At 44.5% G+C, this 18,518-nt stretch overlaps 1 protein-coding gene across 8 annotated transcripts in view; it reads left to right on the top strand.

The window, feature by feature from the left end:
* Nucleotides 1-13,258, top strand: part of UNC13B (unc-13 homolog B) — a 215,255-nt gene extending 201,997 nt beyond the window's left edge. For 5 of the 8 annotated variants that reach the window (XM_081279834.1, XM_081279833.1, XM_081279826.1 and 2 more), the window contains 15 exons: nt 531-616; nt 5,334-5,460; nt 5,687-5,783; nt 6,015-6,158; nt 6,473-6,550; nt 7,030-7,107; nt 7,464-7,552; nt 7,786-7,938; nt 8,065-8,188; nt 8,289-8,345; nt 8,535-8,615; nt 9,116-9,263; nt 11,085-11,177; nt 11,358-11,517; nt 11,681-13,258. In XM_081279834.1, the coding sequence (XP_081135960.1) occupies nt 531-616; nt 5,334-5,460; nt 5,687-5,783; nt 6,015-6,158; nt 6,473-6,550; nt 7,030-7,107; nt 7,464-7,552; nt 7,786-7,938; nt 8,065-8,188; nt 8,289-8,345; nt 8,535-8,615; nt 9,116-9,263; nt 11,085-11,177; nt 11,358-11,517; nt 11,681-11,966 (1,801 nt within the window). In that variant the 3' untranslated portion in view covers nt 11,967-13,258. The other 3 variants (XM_081279830.1, XM_081279829.1, XM_081279825.1) reach the window with 2 other exon arrangements.
* The last annotated feature ends 5,260 nt before the right edge of the window (nt 13,259-18,518 follow it).

Here is an 18,518-nt window from a genome sequence, read left to right as displayed (position 1 = left end):
GTTTACAGTGCCATCTCTTCCTCCTGTCCGTCAGTCTGTCCCTCTGTCCCTTGTATCTGTCTGGGTAACTGTTTCTGGAGACAGGTGTGGAAACATAAATGGGGGGCTCTGCCCAGACTGAGCCAGCCTCCCTGGAGTGAGAGGCTACTGGGAGCCCTAGGGGATCCAGAGACCATGTGTGTATGTTTCTGTCCATTGTGATTAAAGTGGGACTTCATAGAGCCCACCCCCTTGCCTTTTCTCCTCCACCTTATTTAGCTTAGACCTGCCTTCACCCTCAACCCTCCTTTGGGTCTCAATTCCTTTCTTTTGGGGCATTTTCTCCCCTGGACCCTACTTGCCTCAGGGGATCCCCTTTGCCCTTACTTGTCTTATCAGTCCCTGGATTCCTTTTCTCCATATGAAACTAGCTCCGTTCCCTTGGCTTCTCCTCTCTTCAGTATGAACTCCCAAGTAGTAGGCATCTTGGAATTAATCACATCAAATAACTCTTGCCCTGTTCTCTGATTGTAGTTTCTTCTGTTATTCAGGTTTCCTCAGGAATTGAATGTGGGAAAAGTCAGCGCAGAAGTGATGTGGCATCTGTTTGCCCAAGACATGAAATACGCATTAGAGGGTAAGGGTCTGCCCAAGTCAGTGGGTTTCAGGCTCCTAGCCCAAGCACCTTGTAAGCTGTCCATTCCTCTCCTGGGCAACTATAAGTTCTGGGTAAATGGTGCAATGAGACTAGAGGGATTCTAGCCATGGTAGGAGGTGGACCTTAGGAGACTTTGGGTGGGCAGAGCTAAAGCCAAAGGAAATAATGGAAATGGCTCTGTGTGGAAACATAATAGGGGGTCCTGTAGGTGTAGGATACACTGAGATCAACTCATCCCATGGTGGGCATTCCCAGAAAGGTGGACTCCTCTTCCCAAGCAAACCTTTTCCTTATCCAACTAGGCAAGTTACTTCCAAGAGAATGGTCTTGTGAAACTTATCCTTACCATTTTAAACAATCAGAGAACTTTAAATACATAGCTAGATGCTGTTATTTTCTCATACTGGGCACTGACTGCCCTGACTTTCCTAGAAAGCTGCGCTGGATTAATGTGAAAAAGCCAGTTCTTTCCTTATTACTCCTATAGAGCAGGGCCACAGATGTTATTATTCATCTCATTCATTTAGCTTATTCTTTTTTTCAATTCCCACCTTGGTCCACAAAGATACCATTTCCTACCTGTGTCATCTTCCCACCTGTACCCATCTGTGCTCATCTATTTAGCTGTCTTTCCTGTCTGTCTGTATAGGTTAGTCTAGCTTCCTAAAGTAGATCTAGGAGGAGGAGGACCTGGGGCAAGCACATAGTAGAGTCTGGATCTGTTATTTGGGTGGATTGCAGAGGAAATGGCTAACACTCATACTCTCAAAACTTAATGAGGTTTAGAAGCAATTAATTTTGAGGTTGAAAGAAAGATCTTTGCATCCTGCCCACACTGGGTCTGTTCCAAGGCTATAGCACATTCACCTCTCAGTCTAGCGAGAAGGTCACCAGTCCTCTTTCAGGCAACATTCACCAAACTTGATGCATTTGTTTCCAGTTCTTGAAGAACTCGAGCTCCAGTGGGTTTGGGGGAAAACATAAATAACCATGAAAAATAAATCATTTCCATAAGTAAGGGGTAGTGCATGATGGAGAAGAGTTTTTCAGACCAAAATATCTGAAGAGCTAAGTTAATTTAAAAGGGGAAACTCAGGGGATGGGCTCTAAGCATTTTCCTGGTGCCAGCAATCAACTTTCTTTTATCAATCATATATAGGGTTCTAGGTGAGATATCTTTTCAAAGGGAGTTCTGCTAATGTTTAAAACAAGCACCAGCTAGGCACTGTGGGGCATGCCTGTAATCCCAGCAACTTGGGCACCTGAGGCAAGAGGATAACAAAGTTTGAGGGCAGCCTGGGGAATTTAGTGAGACTGTATCTCAAATTAAAAATTTTAAAAAGGGCTGGGTAGGTAACTCAGTGGTAGAGTACTTACCTAGCATGTATGAAGTCCTGCGTTCAATCCCTGGTACTATAAAAAACAAACAAAATAAACCACAAAAGAAGTTAAAAACTGCTTTAAGAGAATGAACAACTGTATTGGTTTCAAGTCTCACACTACTTATTTAGCAGTGTGACCTTGGACAGAGCTGCTTAATTTCTGTGAGCTCCCCTTTTCTGATCTGCAAAATGGGAGTGATGATGGCATGGATTTCATTGAGCTGATGAAACAACTGAGGTATATAGGATATAGTGAGCATATTGCCTGGCACTTAGCACTAAATAAGCCATTAAAAACAATAAGAGGGGGCTGGAGGTATATCTCAGTGGTTGAATGCTTGCCTTACACATGAAAGTCACTGGGTTCAATCCTCAGCACCATACAAAAATAAACGAATCAAAAATAAAGGCATTGTGTGCATCTACAACTGAAAAAATATTAAAATTAAAAACAATAAGAAACCATTATAGGCAAAGATCAGTGAACAGAATTTTTTTTTCTTTTTGCAGTACTGAGGATTGAAACCGGGTGCTCTATACCACTGAACCACACCCCCAACTATTTTTATTTTTTATTTTGAGACAGTTTCTCACTAAGTTAATGAGGCTGACTTCAAACTGTGTTCTTCTTACCACAGCCTCCCAAGTTCCTAGGATTACAGCATGAGCCACCCCACACAAAGTAGAATTTTAACAAGATTTTACTCCTGTAAAACAGAGCAGCTGGAACAGGGAGAGGTGGAAGCAGAGAACATAGATAGTGAAGGGCTATTGTAACAATTTAGGGATGAAGGGCTGGCCCTGGTATTAGAGCAGAGGAATGGAAAGGGAAAAATGGCCTTCAGTAGACATTAAAAGAAGTGATTGCTAGACCTAGTGATTCCTAGAATATGGATGGCAAATGAAGGAGAGACACCTGGATAATAAAAGGACAGCATTGATGATGATTGTGAAACAACAACTTAAGATGCTTTCCTTTACCAAGTATTTTCTAAATAGACTTTATTGGCGTATAATTTATATATAATCGAGTAAATGTACTTTAAGAATGCAATTTGATAAATTTATGGAAATAGTAGTTCAGTTTGATTAGCATTTCGGAGAGTAGACAGATCAGTGAGAGATGAGGATGGAGAGATACGACAGAATTAAATCATAAGAGGTTGTAAGCCATGTTTAGGCTTCTGGACTTCATCCTGAGGCAGATGGGAACCACTGGCATGTTAAACAAGGGATTGACATGATAAGATTTATCATGGAAAGGCCACTCACTATGGCTACACTATGGAGAGTAACCTGAAGGGGAATGAGGCTGTCGTAGTAATCCAGGTGGTGGTGATGAGACCTAGGCAGGTAATAGTATGACTTGAAGGAAATGGAGACATTTTGGAGGTAAAATCATCAGGGGTTGGTGATTTAACTGGATGTGAGTATAGAGGAAGAAGAAAGAATTTAGGATAATACTCAGCATTGGACAAGAGGGTAAGATTGATTGGTATACTGTGTTCAAGTTCACCTGGTGATGTTAAGATAGTGAGAGATGGAAACTAAAGTTAGATTATGCACAATGAAACGTTGCATCAAAACCTTTCCTAAAAATTATCAGAACCAAAGAGAGATTTGGGGATATATCATCAGACTATATAGTTAAAATCATAAGGTTGAAAAAACTTTCTAAGGATGAAAAATGGAAGGAGCACAGCAGAAGTCAGGGCAAGAAGGTTATGCAAACAAGATTACCCCTTCTGGCAGATTAACCCCACCACCAGCAGCAACAGCAACCTCAAGCAACTTTTTCCTTGGACCTTGTTAGAATGTTGAACATGTTTTAACACTCATCTGTTAGTGTTTATACCACAGAAGTTAATGTTTATTATAGAAATTGGGACCTGGATCCAGAGAACAGATAATGGATTGACAGAGAAAGTAAGAATTATATGTAAATATAGTAACTTTTAGGTGGCTGGAAGGAAGAATTAGGAACAGCCCTGCCCCCACTTCCAGTGAGTTGTTACAGGATGGAGGAAGGGGCCACTGGTGCTGCCTTTTCAAGTTTCTAGGTTTAGAACTGGTTCAAGGACAGAGGGACTGGGGTGGAGAAGAGGAGTCTCTATTATGTCCCTGAGTTTTCCACTCTTTGTTGCTCATTGGTGTCTTTGCTCTGTCACAAGCAACCACTGTCATTCGTATTCGAAAAGTCCTCTTTCCTGGTGGTAAGAACTTTTGGTTGTTGTCCCTTTGCCTCTAGTCTTGTACCTTTTCCTTTTCCTGCTCACTGCTTCATAGAAGAGACAGCAAATGCAACTTCAGGTTGGAATGGTGCTGCCTATAGTACCAAGAGATGAAAGACCTGGGAACAAAAGTCTCTTGCAGCTGAATCCCAGGCTTCCATTTCCTCCCCAAGTGTCTGCTATACTCATTTACAAGAGCCAGCAGCCCCAGATTGGATGTTCTGCCTTGACTTGGAGGAACATCACCTGTGGCATCCCAAAGTTGAGCAACATAGTCCCCAAGGACACCAGCCTCTTCTCTGTTGCTTAGTATTTCCTCCATTTGCTTGCCTTTGCCATTATGTTATGCCACCACACAGTTGGCTTTTATTATTGAAATTAATGCTTCAGTTCTCTAGGGGGTGGGGAATGAAGAGAACCTTGGCCAGTGCTCTGGACTCTGAGCCCAGCTGAGTGATCTGAATCCTAGATTTTCCAGAAGTCTCTGGAGATTCAGCTAGATGACCTTCCAAATCCATAATAATAGTCTGTTTTCTGCAGCATGATGGCCTTTGCTTCTGGCTGTGTTTCTATAGTTTCCAAACTGACTGTACTTCCTACTTTGGTTTTCCCTGAATCTGTGTAGTTGTCATTAACCCATTCATGCCATATACAACTTCACATCTCTGCATTTAAGCCTGCCTGGAGGAATGGCTCAGCTACTAATATTTTCTTTAAAAATCTGGAAAACCATTGTCCCTCTACAGTCCTGAGCTGTGTCCTCAATGATCAGCATTAGCAACTACAGCCCTTTCTCTTCTTCACCAGAGGCCAGTGACCTCACTGTGCACTTCTGAAAGTTAGAACAAGAAGACTATAGGGTTCATCTGGAAATTGCTTATTTCTAGAGAAGATTTGGGCCGTTTCTTAGAGAGTAGCTGAATAGAACACTGGTTGGAGAGATGGCTATGAGAAGGAGGTTGGGAATCACAAGTCTTCTGAGACATCTGGTAGAGCCACCTGACAGGATCTGTTACCTTGGAAAAGTTTGGGAACCATGGCCTTTGCTGCTCAGACCTGATCCAGCCTCCCTTCCCTCACTAGAGCATGAGAAAGACCGGCTGTGTAAGAGTGCCGACTACATGAACCTGCACTTCAAGGTGAAGTGGCTCCACAATGAATATGTGCAGGATCTGCCTGCCCTCCAGGGGCAGGTGCCTGATTACCCAGTGTAAGTCATGTGGGCAGTACAGAGGGAGGGAAGAGGGCCCCCTGAGTGGATGGGGCTGGTATCCTCAATTCATTTCAGCAGGCCAGTCTTGGAACTGCTCATTCTGGGCACTAGTGTAGAAAAAGAAGAGTGTCAAAACATGCCTTGCCAGTCTGGTGGAGCTCTCAGGCATTTAGCATATGCCAACCACTAGCTTCAACCCTCCATTCTCCTGCTCTGGCTGTAGGTGGTTTGAGCAGTTTGTGCTACAGTGGCTGGATGAGAATGAGGATGTATCCCTTGAATTCCTGCGTGGGGCCCTGGAACGAGATAAGAAGGATGGGGTAAGTTGGAAGCCTAGGCTGCACCAGGGCCAGGCCAGGTCTCCCAGCATTTAGTTATTGGTAGAAGTTCCTGGGCTTCCACCAGGCTGGCTGTCCCTGCCCTTTAGAGTCCATAAGAGGGATATGGAGGGCCACTAAGGCACCCCTGCTGGCCAGAGCTCTTTCAGACCCTATAAGCTTGAGAAAAGGTAGCAGCTATGGATGGTGACCCCTGTGTATGGCCTTCCTTAGTTCCAGCAGACATCAGAGCATGCACTCTTTTCCTGCTCTGTGGTGGACATCTTCACGCAGCTCAATCAGAGCTTTGAGATCATCCGGAAGCTGGAATGCCCAGACCCCAACATCCTTGCCCACTACATGAGGAGATTTGCTAAGGTGACCATGACCCTCTCCCCCTTTCCCTTACCAACACTGTATGTACAACCTACTCTCTGTCGTTATTCAGCCCCTCTCTGCTAGGACCTCAGGTAAAACCTAGCATTAGCCCATTGCCATTTGCTTGTGTCTGGGGAAGATAGACCTGTCTCAGTGTTACTCTTCCGTTGAGAGGACATTTTGCCTCTTTGTGTGAGATTCCCCCTTTATTTCCCTGATCTTATTGTTCTGGAATGAGAAATACAACCTCAGGCAAGATCCTTTCAGGGAGAACAAAGGGTTTCCACTCCTCTTCTTTCCTCCTCTTTTCTCAGACCATCGGGAAAGTGCTGATGGAATATGCAGACATCTTATCGAAGAACTTCCCAGATTATTGCACAAAAGAGAAACTGGTAAGGTCAGGCCCTTGGCATTTAAAGAAAGGAAATGAAGGACATTTGATTCCTTCCTGGCTTTTGAAGTTATCCTCAGATGCTCTTGTTTTCTGGGTCCCTCCCAAGCTTTGCTTGAGACCCATACCACAAGATAATAAGAACTTGACTGAGTTCCTCTGAGCCTCAGTTTGGTGCTTTATCCTCTACCAAGCTAGATCTTTGCTTGATCTTTTTTTAATTGAAGACATTCAAGGAGTTATAAAAGGTAATACTGTGAATATCTGTATACCATCCAACTTAAAGGAAAAAACATTTGCTTCTAGTATTCATTCAAGGAGAATTGTCTGTATTGGCTCCAAATCTTAGTGCTTAGGGAGAGACCCATGTAATATGTAAAGTCCCTGTGGCTTTGGAACAATGTTAAAGGGAGGGACCCTAGCCTAGTGGGTCCTGTGCTGAAAGGAGCCAAGATTCAATGGCTTTATCTGTCCCCGAAGCCCTGCATCCTGATGAACAACATGCAGCAGTTGAGGGTCCAGTTGGAGAAAATGTTTGAAGCCATGGGAGGCAAGGAGGTAGGTCTTAGGGCTTGGGGTCACCGTACTTTCCCATTATTCCTGAACTCTCTGGCCACAGACTATGCTATTTATTGATTAGGGATATGTTAGGAGGTTAGCTTGGGGTCTGGGCTGGCTTGATCTGAGAAGGGCATTGAGGTAAAGCTCTAGGAAGGAGTAGGCATTGGGATAAGATGCGAGGAGGGAGGAACAGGCATTGAGTTATAGCCCTAGGAGGGAGGAGCAGGCATTGGGAAAAGGTTCCAGGAGGGAAGAGTAGGCACTGGGGTAAGGTCCTAGGAGAGAGGATTAGGGTTCAGAAGGGAAGAGGGTAAGAGAAGGAGCCTAGCCAGACCTACTTTCTGTGGATACAGCTAGATCCTGAAGCTGCAGACAGTCTGAAGGAACTGCAGGTGAAACTGAATACAGTTCTGGATGAGCTCAGCATGGTGTTTGGAAACAGGTCAGTGATCCTAAACATGGCTTTTGGAGCCAGGTGTGATCCCTGGCCAGTCCCAGAGCCCCTGCCCATACCCATTCAGCCAGCTGCAGGTATGTTGGTCTTCCCTCTGCTCCTGTTGACTATCCCTGCTGAAGCTATGCTATGAGCATAGACATATGAGCTCGAATAGCTGGTGCTGCTCCAGGGTCAAGGTATGGGAGCAGGGGAGGACTGCACTGTAGGTACATGTGTAGCTTCCAGGTGCGGATCGATGAGTGTGTTCGACAAATGGCGGATATCCTGGGCCAGGTTCGGGGCACAGGAAATGCGTCCCCCAACTCCAGGGCTTCAGTGGCTCAGGATGCAGATAGTGTGTTGCGGCCTCTCATGGACTTTCTGGATGGCAAGTGAGTACAGCATTTAGGACTGTTCTTTGGGGACAAGCAAAACAGAGGCCATCAAACAGAGGAGCCTCTTGGGGATGGGGACTCCTGGACCCTCAGCATGGCCTCACTTGTTGACTGGACCTGCAGCCTCACACTCTTTGCCACTGTGTGTGAGAAGACAGTACTGAAGCGTGTCCTGAAGGAGCTCTGGCGGGTGGTGATGAACACAATGGAAAGAATGATTGTTCTGCCACCTCTCACAGACCAGACAGTAAGGACACCTCCCTCCCACTTCCTCCTGCTGTCTCCCACTCCCACTTTTTGATGGAGTTTGGAGTCCCCTGCTTTTGACTGATCCCCTCTCTGCCCAGGGCACCCAGTTGATCTTCACTGCTGCCAAGGAGCTGAGCCATCTTTCCAAACTCAAGGTTCTTGGGATGTGGGGTCCTCCTGAAGCTGGGGAGAGGGTACCATGGGAGGAAGGCTATCTGGGCTTTGGAGATTGAAGAGGAAGGGGAGGAGAGGAGTGGAACATACAGCTATGGGCTGGCAGTTGAGCCAAGACTTTCATGACCTCCTTGAGCTGTCCTTTATTACTGCTTTCTCTGGGGTTCCAGGACCATATGGTACGAGAAGAAACACGGAATCTCACTCCAAAGCAGTGTGCTGTCCTCGACCTGGCCCTGGACACCATCAAGGTGGAGACCTCCCCCTTTCCAGATAGTCTTACCTCCACACACACCTGGCCTTAGCATTCCACCCTGCCAGACTAGGTGTCCCTCAGGTTCTTACCACTCCACATTCAAATAAGTGGCCCTATGCATTAAAGGATACAAAGAAAGAGAATCAGATATGTTCCTAAATTCAAGACACTTAAGATTGGCAAGGTGGTAATAAGGCAGGTCCATGTGTACTGTGATTCAAGGCAGTTAGGCAAGGTATCAAGTTCCCTAAATTCAGAGGGATAAAAGCACTTTTGGCTATTCTCCCTGCCTGAAATGTATTTTTCCTATATCTGTGCCTGACCAGATAGACCTTTCTGTCAAACACTACCTCCAGGAATGTGGCTTTACCCTACTGCTCCTGCCAGACACCCCAAAGAGGACCTTCATCTTAGAAACTGTCCTGGCTTCTCTGAGAACAGCTGGGGAACTGCCACTCTGTGAGAGGGTGAATCAAGTGCTCATTTATCTTTCAGCAATACTTCCACGCAGGAGGCAATGGACTAAAGAAAACCTTCCTGGAGAAGAGCCCAGATCTGCAGTCGCTACGCTATGCTCTATCTCTGTACACACAGACTACAGACACTCTCATCAAGACCTTTGTGCGCTCCCAGACTGCCCAGAGTAAGGGCCTAAGAGCTTTGCATCCCCACCTTTTCCTCCCTTACTTATCTGCTTCTGGGAAGTCAGGATCTTCAAGCCCTTAGGGATTTCTTCTTCAGAGGACTTTCAAACCTGAATCTCAGGATTTCTGGAGGGGATTTCAGTATTTACCCTAATCCATACTTATACAAGGCAGGAGAATCATAGGGGCCTGGGAAATGGACCTGAAATTTCTTTCCCCAGACATCACCTGGCCAGTGCATGTTTATTGAGCTCATGAAGCATACCGTGTCTTGCGGGGACGGACACCCTATAATACTATATCTTTTCTCATGTCTGTTCTTATTTCTAGTCAAAGGAGCAAGAGAAGCAGGGATCAGCCTGGCTAAAGGGTTCAGGGAGAAATTTTACAAAACTGATTATCTATATAAGGTCTGTAATATCACGAAGATTTGAATTTATCTAAAAAGATTTTTCAGAACCATTGTTCTGTAATCTAGATTAAAAACCGAGGAAACTAGAAGAGGCACAGAGGAGGTGGCAGGGGATACACCTACAGGGAGAACAAGTATATATGTATGTTTTCTACCCATTTCTTTGTCGTTTAAAGGCCTAGGAAATTAGAGCCTACAACCTCTTACCCTGCTGGTCTTATATACCTTCTCTCTATATTTTACAACTGCTTCTGCCCATGATTCAGTTGATCTCCATCCAGAGAAGTCTAATGTGAAACACTGGGACACGGAACCCAGCTCTTGGACTTCTTTTTCCACCCTACTCCATCTTTTTTGCTCCCCACAGTATTTGTAGTGCTGCTTTGAATGCCATAACTCCTTTAGCCTCTAACAATTCTTCTTTTTCTGTCCTATTGCTGCTACAACCTTTTGACTTGCCTGTCTTCACTCAGTATATGATGGGAAAGGTATTAGGTTTACTGCTAATGAGGACATTCGGCCGGAAAAGGGTATGTTATACATCTTGAAGATATGAATCTAACATGAGATAACACTGACCTCCTATGAGCTGCTTATGCTGGGGAAGCTGAACCAGGTGTTGAGCTTCTCAAGACTTGAGAAGCTCTATCTTAAGTCTTGGAGATGAGCGATGTATTCATATAGCCCAGGAAGGGGTTCTCTTATTAACTCCCATCCTGTAATCAGAATTTTCTCACCTCTCCACCTCAGGACAAAGAAGGGATTTATCTGAGGTGCAGAGTAGTGTTGTTTTCTCAAAATAGGGTGGGGCCTCTACTAAGAGGAACCTTCACATTGACTTCTCAGATTGAGACTATAAAGAGTTGTTCTGTGAAGGGGCCTAGATTTAAGTAAGACAAAGTCTTTTCAGTGAGGGCACCCTCCCAAGTAGGGGCCTCCAGAAACCCTGGGGATAAGTAGGAGGTTGCTACTTTTGTCTAAAAGGGACCCATAATGTTCTATTAAGAGACACTATAGGGTGGACATAGTTTACACACACAGGGGTAAATGTAGGGTGATGGCACTGTCCTCCCCAACATTTTTTAATGAAAAATTCTTCAGCCTAGGAGATAGAGGTTTGGGGATCCTGAGATATCCCTAGTACATTTTTTTAATAAAGTTTTTCTCCTAAGATGCTGTCATCTTAACTTGTGTTATAATGTATAATTATAATTCTTTATCTCCTAATTCTTTATCTCCTTTCTTTCCCTTCTCCCATTGCTTATTTTCCCATGGCTACTGTGGGTGATTGTTTCTTGCTTTAGGGTATAGGGTAGTAGACCCCTAAACCCTCAGGGTTGCCTGGAATAATTGGTCCTACAGACTTAGAGTTCTCCGATGGGCAATTATCCATCTGTCTGTTCCTCAGCATCTGGTGTGGAAGATCCTGTGGGAGAAGTCTCTATTCAGGTGGACTTATTTACACACCCTGGTACTGGGGAGCACAAGGTTACAGTGAAAGGTGAGCAGTGTAAACTTATAAGTCTGACTTTTCTTGCCAGTAATTTCACTCATCAGTTGAAGGCAGAGGCTGCCCATCCCAGCCTTGCACCTCAGCTTTCCTCCAAGGGGAATGTCACCTGGGGCTTAAGAACTGGGAATACTTGGTGGGATCACTCACAGGTTTCCCTTGTTTGGGCAGTGGTGGCTGCCAGTGATCTCAAGTGGCAGACAGCAGGTATGTTCCGGCCTTTTGTGGAAGTGACCATGGTTGGCCCACACCAAAGTGATAAGAGGAGGAAATTCACAACCAAATCCAAGAGCAACAACTGGGCCCCCAAGTATAATGAGACATTTCACTTGTAAGTTGTGGGATGGGAAACCTGCAGAAGTCTAGTATGGGGGTTCCCTGGGGGGTAAGACTGCAGAGGTGGGGAGAGGAGGGATGGACTGGATGACAAACTGGGATGAGTTCAGCTGAAGACTCTCAGCTCTGGCCTCCTGCCTTCTACCCTGTACTCACAGCCTCCTGGGAAATGAAGAGGGTCCAGAGGCCTATGAGTTGCAGATATGTGTGAAGGATTACTGCTTTGCCCGGGAGGATCGCGTGCTAGGGCTGGCTGTGATGCCTCTGAGGGATGTGGCAGCCAAGGGCAGCTGTGCCTGCTGGTGCCCGTTGGGCCGGAAGATCCACATGGATGAGACAGGCATGACCATTCTCCGGATTCTGTCTCAGAGGAGCAATGACGAGGTGGCCCGAGAGTTTGTGAAACTCAAATCAGAGTCCCGTTCCATGGAAGAAGGCAGCTGAACCCTCTTGGTATATGTGTCCACCAGGCAGCACCTATTGCACAAATCAGCCAGTGGGGGCTAGCTGTATATCCAGCCTGGGGTCCTTGTAGTAAAGAGGCTGATCTCTTTGGTTAAGTATATTTAAGGAAATTTGGGGGACATTGAGAGTATGACTTTTTACAAAAAGCTTCATGAATTCCTGAGTAGCCAGTTTGTGGTACTAGGAGCTGGACTGTGGGAGCTACTGCCTTTAGAAATTTTCCACAAAGAGAGAGGGACAGACATTTCAGAAAGTGTCAGTCATTCTTGGTAGATACCCCTCTGCTCCACTTCCCATGTTTATACTTCTCCAAACCACACCTTATCCAGTTAGATACTCACATTCCAAGTATTAGAAGAACAAGTTTAGAGGACCTGGAGTTTGTTCCTGGCTGGCTAGATAGTCAGTGGAGCCTATAGATATTGCTGAGCTGTGTGATTTATATTGGAGAATGGGAAGGGAAAGAGCACACAGAATAGAATTTAATGTCTTTTGAGCAGAATCTACTGGTTTTGTATGGCTCCAATGAGAACAAGGCTTTGAAAATGAACAAGATACTTTCTGGAAATGAGCTGTGCTAATCTCTTCCCTCAGATTTTATCTGTCATGAATAGAAACAAGTTCACATGGTGCTTCAGAGCCCTGAGCAGACTATTTGTTTGGAACTCACATATCAGGGGCCATATGCCCAGAGTCCCCTACCTCACCTTTATAGGCAGGGGAGTGATCCTGAAGACACAGGAGGTTGTTCTCTTGTGTATATACCTGAGGGCTAGCTGAAGGGTTTTCTTCTCGGTAGACCCGGAATAAAGCCAAAACTTGTGGAAACTAGAGAGGGTTGTCCTTATCTATGGCTGTGTCTTCTGACTGCCTTCCTTCTTGCAGAAAGTTCTAGTCTTTGGCCTTTCTCCCTGTCATCAGGGTCAGCTGCTGGTCCCCTCATAGATGTTCAACCCTACAGAAGGAGCATGGACTCTGATCCCTCTGTACAGACTGGATGGAGAGGGCCTCAACATTCCATGGGAGGTCAGACAAATTCTTGCAGAGGGTCAGATGGACTTCCCAGGCCCTTTCTCAGAGATGTGACATGATCCTCTTGGATTTCCTCAATAGCAACCTCCTGAACTTCCTGAGGATTCAGCATTGTCCACAGCTGTACTGGCCAATATGTGAAACAAGAAACCAAGCATCTTTGCTGTTTTTAATTATTGTATGTGCCATTGTTACAGGAAATTATAGGCTAGTCTGTAATAAATTATCTTATAGCAGCCTTTGGAGTCTGGTAATTATGTGAATGGTAGAAAACTATAGAAACAACCATCCTATATAATGGTAGCTTTTGGCCCAGTGGCTACACACTCATTCTCCCTTCCTGTTCCCACAAATGATACAGCCTAAAGTAGTTCTGAATGAGCACCAAATAGTACAGCAGCAAGTGGGCTAGTATCTTGGCCTGGACCTGAGACCACCAACCAGTTTAATAGAATCATGTATTAAAGTCATCTATAGGAAGGTATCAGCTTCCTGCAAAAGGTCCAGAAAAGTAGATGATGTGTGCCAGTGCTTCCTCTTTCCTTTGTCTTGGATTACTAGCCCTGGATATGAGATAAGGCAGGATCCTACCAGGAAAAGATGCTGAGAGCTGAGGCTGCCATGGCCAAAGGGTTAGGCCTAGGAGTACACACTGCCTTTCCTTTAGATTCTTTTCAAGGAAGAGCTACATTGAAAAAACTATTGCAAGGAGGAGTAAATAAGGTAAAAGTGAGACTTCCTGACATGGGGATCCAAAAAGCAGAAGCAAGAAAAATGTCTCACCTACTCTCTCAGCCTGCACTGTCATCACCTGAAGCGGGGAACTAGCTCCTTTTCCATTTGCTTGCTAAATAGATCCTCACAGTTCAGGTGCCAAGTCATGTAAAAACTTCCTCCTCCTCTCCCAAACCAGTCACCTTCTTGCATCAAAATTTCAGCATCAAAATTATCCCTTGAACCCAATGTCTCCCTTCAGTTCACACTATAAGTGGCTTTTAGTTCCCCTCTTTGCTATTAGGGTGATAATTCCCTGCCTCTGTTCTTCCCCTGCCCTCTTCACACTCTACTAAGTCTCTTTCCTATTAACACTATTCAGTGGTTATCCATATCCTCTAGGCTGAAACTCCAAGGCCCTACAGGACAGCACAGCCACCACCACCCCACACATCATCCTGCAGTTGTCTGAAATGCTGTCCTTACAGGACCCCCCCCCAACACACACACACACACACACACACACACACACACACACACACACACATCACCTGAACTCCTTAGTGCCCTTGAACATTCTGACCCCCTTGCTGGAGTGTCCAGCAGCCCTTTCCACTGCCTCCCAGTCTTTGACATCTCAAGGAAACCGTGGGAACACGACCAACCTTCCCCACAGCAGTGTTATATTTCACTTGTCTGTCCCCCATCAACATGGCACGGTCTACCAAAGGCAGAGTATGAGTATTTCATCTCCCCAGAGTCCTGCACTGAAATGGAGCTCAAATGCAAGCCTGACCTACAGCTGCTGGAGGCCTTCAGGGAAAATCTAGCAGGACCTGCACCTGAAACGGGGGGCGTGGCCGGAGACGGCTCGTGGAGGGTAGGGGCGTGGTCGGGAGGGCTCTGTTGCACCTGCGCAGAAGAGTGCGTTAAGATGGAGGTCACTGGAGTCGACGGCTTTCCTGCGACGGTAAGCAAGAGGCGCCCAAAGGGGGCGCCCAAGGAGAAGTTATCGCCTATTCCCTCCCAACATTCCTTGGAGACTGTATACCTGACATTCATCTCTGTACTTCCCAGTAGCTGTTCCTCCTCCTCCTCTCTCGAGAACTGTTCTCACAACACTCCCTGAGGTCATGGTTTCCTTCCCATATACGGGTTTCCCAAACATTTCCAAAGATGTATTTGTTCACACACCTAGCAAAGGGGTCTTAATTCCCTAAATAACTCTCCCAAAAGGCACACATTTGTCCAGTTACTCCATGAAGCAGATACCCCAAGTCTCCATCTGTGGCACATCCCTGTTAACTCGGGCAGTTTGTCCACTTTTCCAGCACTATCCAGATTCTCAGAAAGCATAAACGTTGCCCCCTCTTGATATGGAAGTGGCACATTTGCTATCATTCCTTCTTAAGGTACAGGATACCTACTCAATTGGGAAAAGTAAAGTTCTGGCTGGTTTCCTGTGGTTTGTAGCAGGATTGAAAATCTGTATTGGTAAATAACTTTTTACAACCAGATTTCACATTTTTAAAATGCAGATTTCCAGGATGTGTTTTTTTTTTTTAATGAAAGATCTGTTTGTTCCCATTCCACAAAGCAAGTTGTTGGAGTTAAGTAGTAACTGTTAAAAGTCATCAAATACTGCACATTTTGTTTTGTTTTTCAGTACTGGGGAATGAAATCGGGGGATGCTCTACCAAAAGGCTGTATCCCGGATTTTAAGACAGGGTCTCCCTAAATTGCACCCTCTAGCCTCAAACTCGCAATCCTCCTGTCTCAGCCTTCCAAATGATGGGGATTTCAGATGTGCCCACCATGCCCAGCTCTCCTTGTTTTCTTATGCTGGGCTTTATATTACTTTGCTGGCATCTAGTAGACATTTGAATTTGCAATTCCTGATGTAGAACTTTGAGTCATTTTCTTACTTTGAGTTCCTAATAGGAACTGAAATCCAAAGGCTAGATAATATGTTTAGGCTGGCTTTGGCTCCTGTAGTGCTCTGATTAGTATCAGAGATCATTCTAAAACCTAGAACCCAGGGTGAAATTTGTACCAAAGTGGTTTTGGTAAGAGAATTCAAGCAAAATATCAGAAGCTAGCTAGCTCTGTGGCTCATTTGATCATGAAGAGATCCAATTTGCCAGCCCTCACATGCTCACCCTCCCTCTCACTCCTCTCCTCCCCCACTGATAGGGCCAGGCCAAGGACACCTGGTTATGAAAGGGTCTAATTCTGTTCTGTACTGAAAGTGATGTCTCAAAAGGAGTCTCCTTCATTCCAGTGGTAACTCTCCCCTCAAGAAATAACATCTCCAAGTATCAAAAGTAGGCTGCAGGGCTGGGGTTGTGGCTCAGTGGTAGAGCTCTTGTCTAGCATGTGCAAGGTACTGGCTTCAAGTCTCAGTACCACATATAAATAAATGAATAAAATAAAGATCCATCAACATCTATTAAAAAAAAGTAGGCTGCAGACTATCTAATCAGAAGCACCTATAATCATGGATTTATAAGACAAAATCACTTCTTTCCACACATATGTGTGACCCACATATTCATTATAACTAACTCCCTGAATGATCCTCCTGTGCTCAAAAGAGAAACAACATAGAATAGCAGAGATGGTATTAAAGCAGGAGACAGAAGACATGAATACTGGTCTCTGCTCTGCTACATAGTAGGAGACTTTGACCTTTAACTTCTCAGTGTCCTGCCTTTGTTAACTTGGACTAATAATTCCTGCCATGGCTACCTCAGAGGAATGAAATAGACACATATGTAAAAGGATTTTGGAAACTATACATTTTCTTTACATGTTTATGGATTGTTGTTATAAATTATAACATTCTGATTAATTTTAAGGAATTTGTCTTGTTGGGTCTCAGGTTCAAACATTTGTTGAGCTCTTACTATGTGTTAGGTATTCTTCTAGGCACAGGGTGTCACACTGAACAAGAGGCAAAGACTCCCTAGTAGGTATCAGCATACTAGGTGCCAACTAAGTACCCAGTGCCGAATCACCAGCATGATGAAGCAGTAGAAATAATCTTTTTAAAAAAAAAATTTTTGTGGGCTGGGGAGGTGGCTCAAGCGGTAGCGCGCTCGCCTAGCATGCGTGCGGCCCGGGTTCGATCCTCAGCACCACATACAAACTAAGATGTTGTGTCTGCCGAGAACTAAAAAATAAATATTAAAAATTCTCTCTCTCTCTCTCTCTCTCTCTCTCCTCTCTCACTCTCTCTTTAAAAAAAATTTTTTTTGTAGTTGTAGATAGAGAATACTTTTATTTTATTTATCTTTATGTGGTGCTAAAGTTTAAACACAGTGCCTCACACATGCTAGGCAAGTGCTCTGCCACTGAGCTATAGCCTCAGCCCAGTAAAAAAAAATCTTGATTCTAGACTTAACTAGGTCACTATATAGCTGTGTGAGAAAGACTTTTTTCCTCTGTGTGAACCTGAATCTCCTCATCTGTAAAATGAGGAGGATAAACAAGGTAACCTCTAAAGTTCTTTCCAGCTAAATTATGTTTGTCCTCTGAAATCCTAATTGCTGAAGTTTCCTAGCCCTGATGAGGTTATTGCCTGCTGGAATTACCAGACCTATAAAGCTGAGACCCACAAAGCTAAACAGTCATAGAGCTAGGAGGACAACAGAGTGCTAATGTCATTCTAGATTCAGCACAACTGTAGTCACAACAATATTGCTGTGTAGTAGTGGAGTGTTTAGAGAGACTTTAAAAACCAGTTAGACTTGGAAGGAAGGGAAGCTTTAGATTAGAGGAAAGGAGGCAACTTTTACAGATATTAAAAATTGAATGGAAGTTCAAAGGAGAGGCCATTGTTGTTTTCTAATGTATCAGAGTCTTGTCTGAAAAATGGTTGGTATCTTCAAAAGGGTTTAACTGAAGAGAATTTAACCAAGGGGTCTTATCAGTGCTAAAGGGATTAACAAGGAATGGTGAAATACACAGTGACTTTCAATGGTGGTCAGTCAGTCATACTCCCAGACCTGAAGGGGAAAAGAGAGAGGGTTTTGTTGCCAGAGCTCAGTTAGAGTTAAAATCTGGAAGAGACTGCCTGACAGAAGTACTTATGCTCATAAGTACTTACTAACCACTGAAAAAACTTGGAGAAGGCAGAGAATAAGTCGAGGAATAAATACCCTAACCTTTCTCCTCTTGACCTCTACTTTCCAGCTAGTGCCTCCCTTAGGCAGAAACCATACAAGAAGTCTAGGGGGAAAGGAGTTGAGTGATATGGTCAGTAGAAGTCAGCATTCCAGAGCAAGGCTCAGTGTGGCTGGAAGTGAGTGAAGGGGAAGATAATAGGGGATCAAGTCAGAAACTATAGGGCTCTGTAATCCATTATAATGACTTTGGTTTTTAATGGGAATAAGTTAAGAAGTCATTGGGAAGACCTTCAGAACTGTGTGACTTCTAACATCAGAATTCCTATCACTCACTAGGGAATCAACTGTTCATTTGTTCAAAAATATTTATTTGGAACATACCATATGCTGAACACTGATTTAGGTGCTGGGGATATGTTGGTATGTAGTTTCCTACCCTTGGAGAAAATGTGATCTAATTAAGGGGAAAGATAATTTCAATTAATATATAAGTGTTAAGATAAAGGTGAACATAGAAGGTGTTATGGAGCTCATGGTAAATAAATGCCCTAACCTTTCTCCTCTGAGAAGAATTCCTAAGGAAGTTACATTCATCATGAATATAAGCTGAATCTTACCCAATAGAACTTAGCTAGGTATAAATTGCAAGAAATAGAGT

This window comes from Spermophilus citellus, assembly GCF_964194105.1.
Source record: "Spermophilus citellus genome assembly, chromosome: 2".
NCBI classification, from domain to species: domain Eukaryota; kingdom Metazoa; phylum Chordata; class Mammalia; order Rodentia; family Sciuridae; genus Spermophilus; species Spermophilus citellus.
Note: the sequence above shows the minus strand (reverse complement) of the source record. Positions and strands in the feature narration are given on the sequence as shown.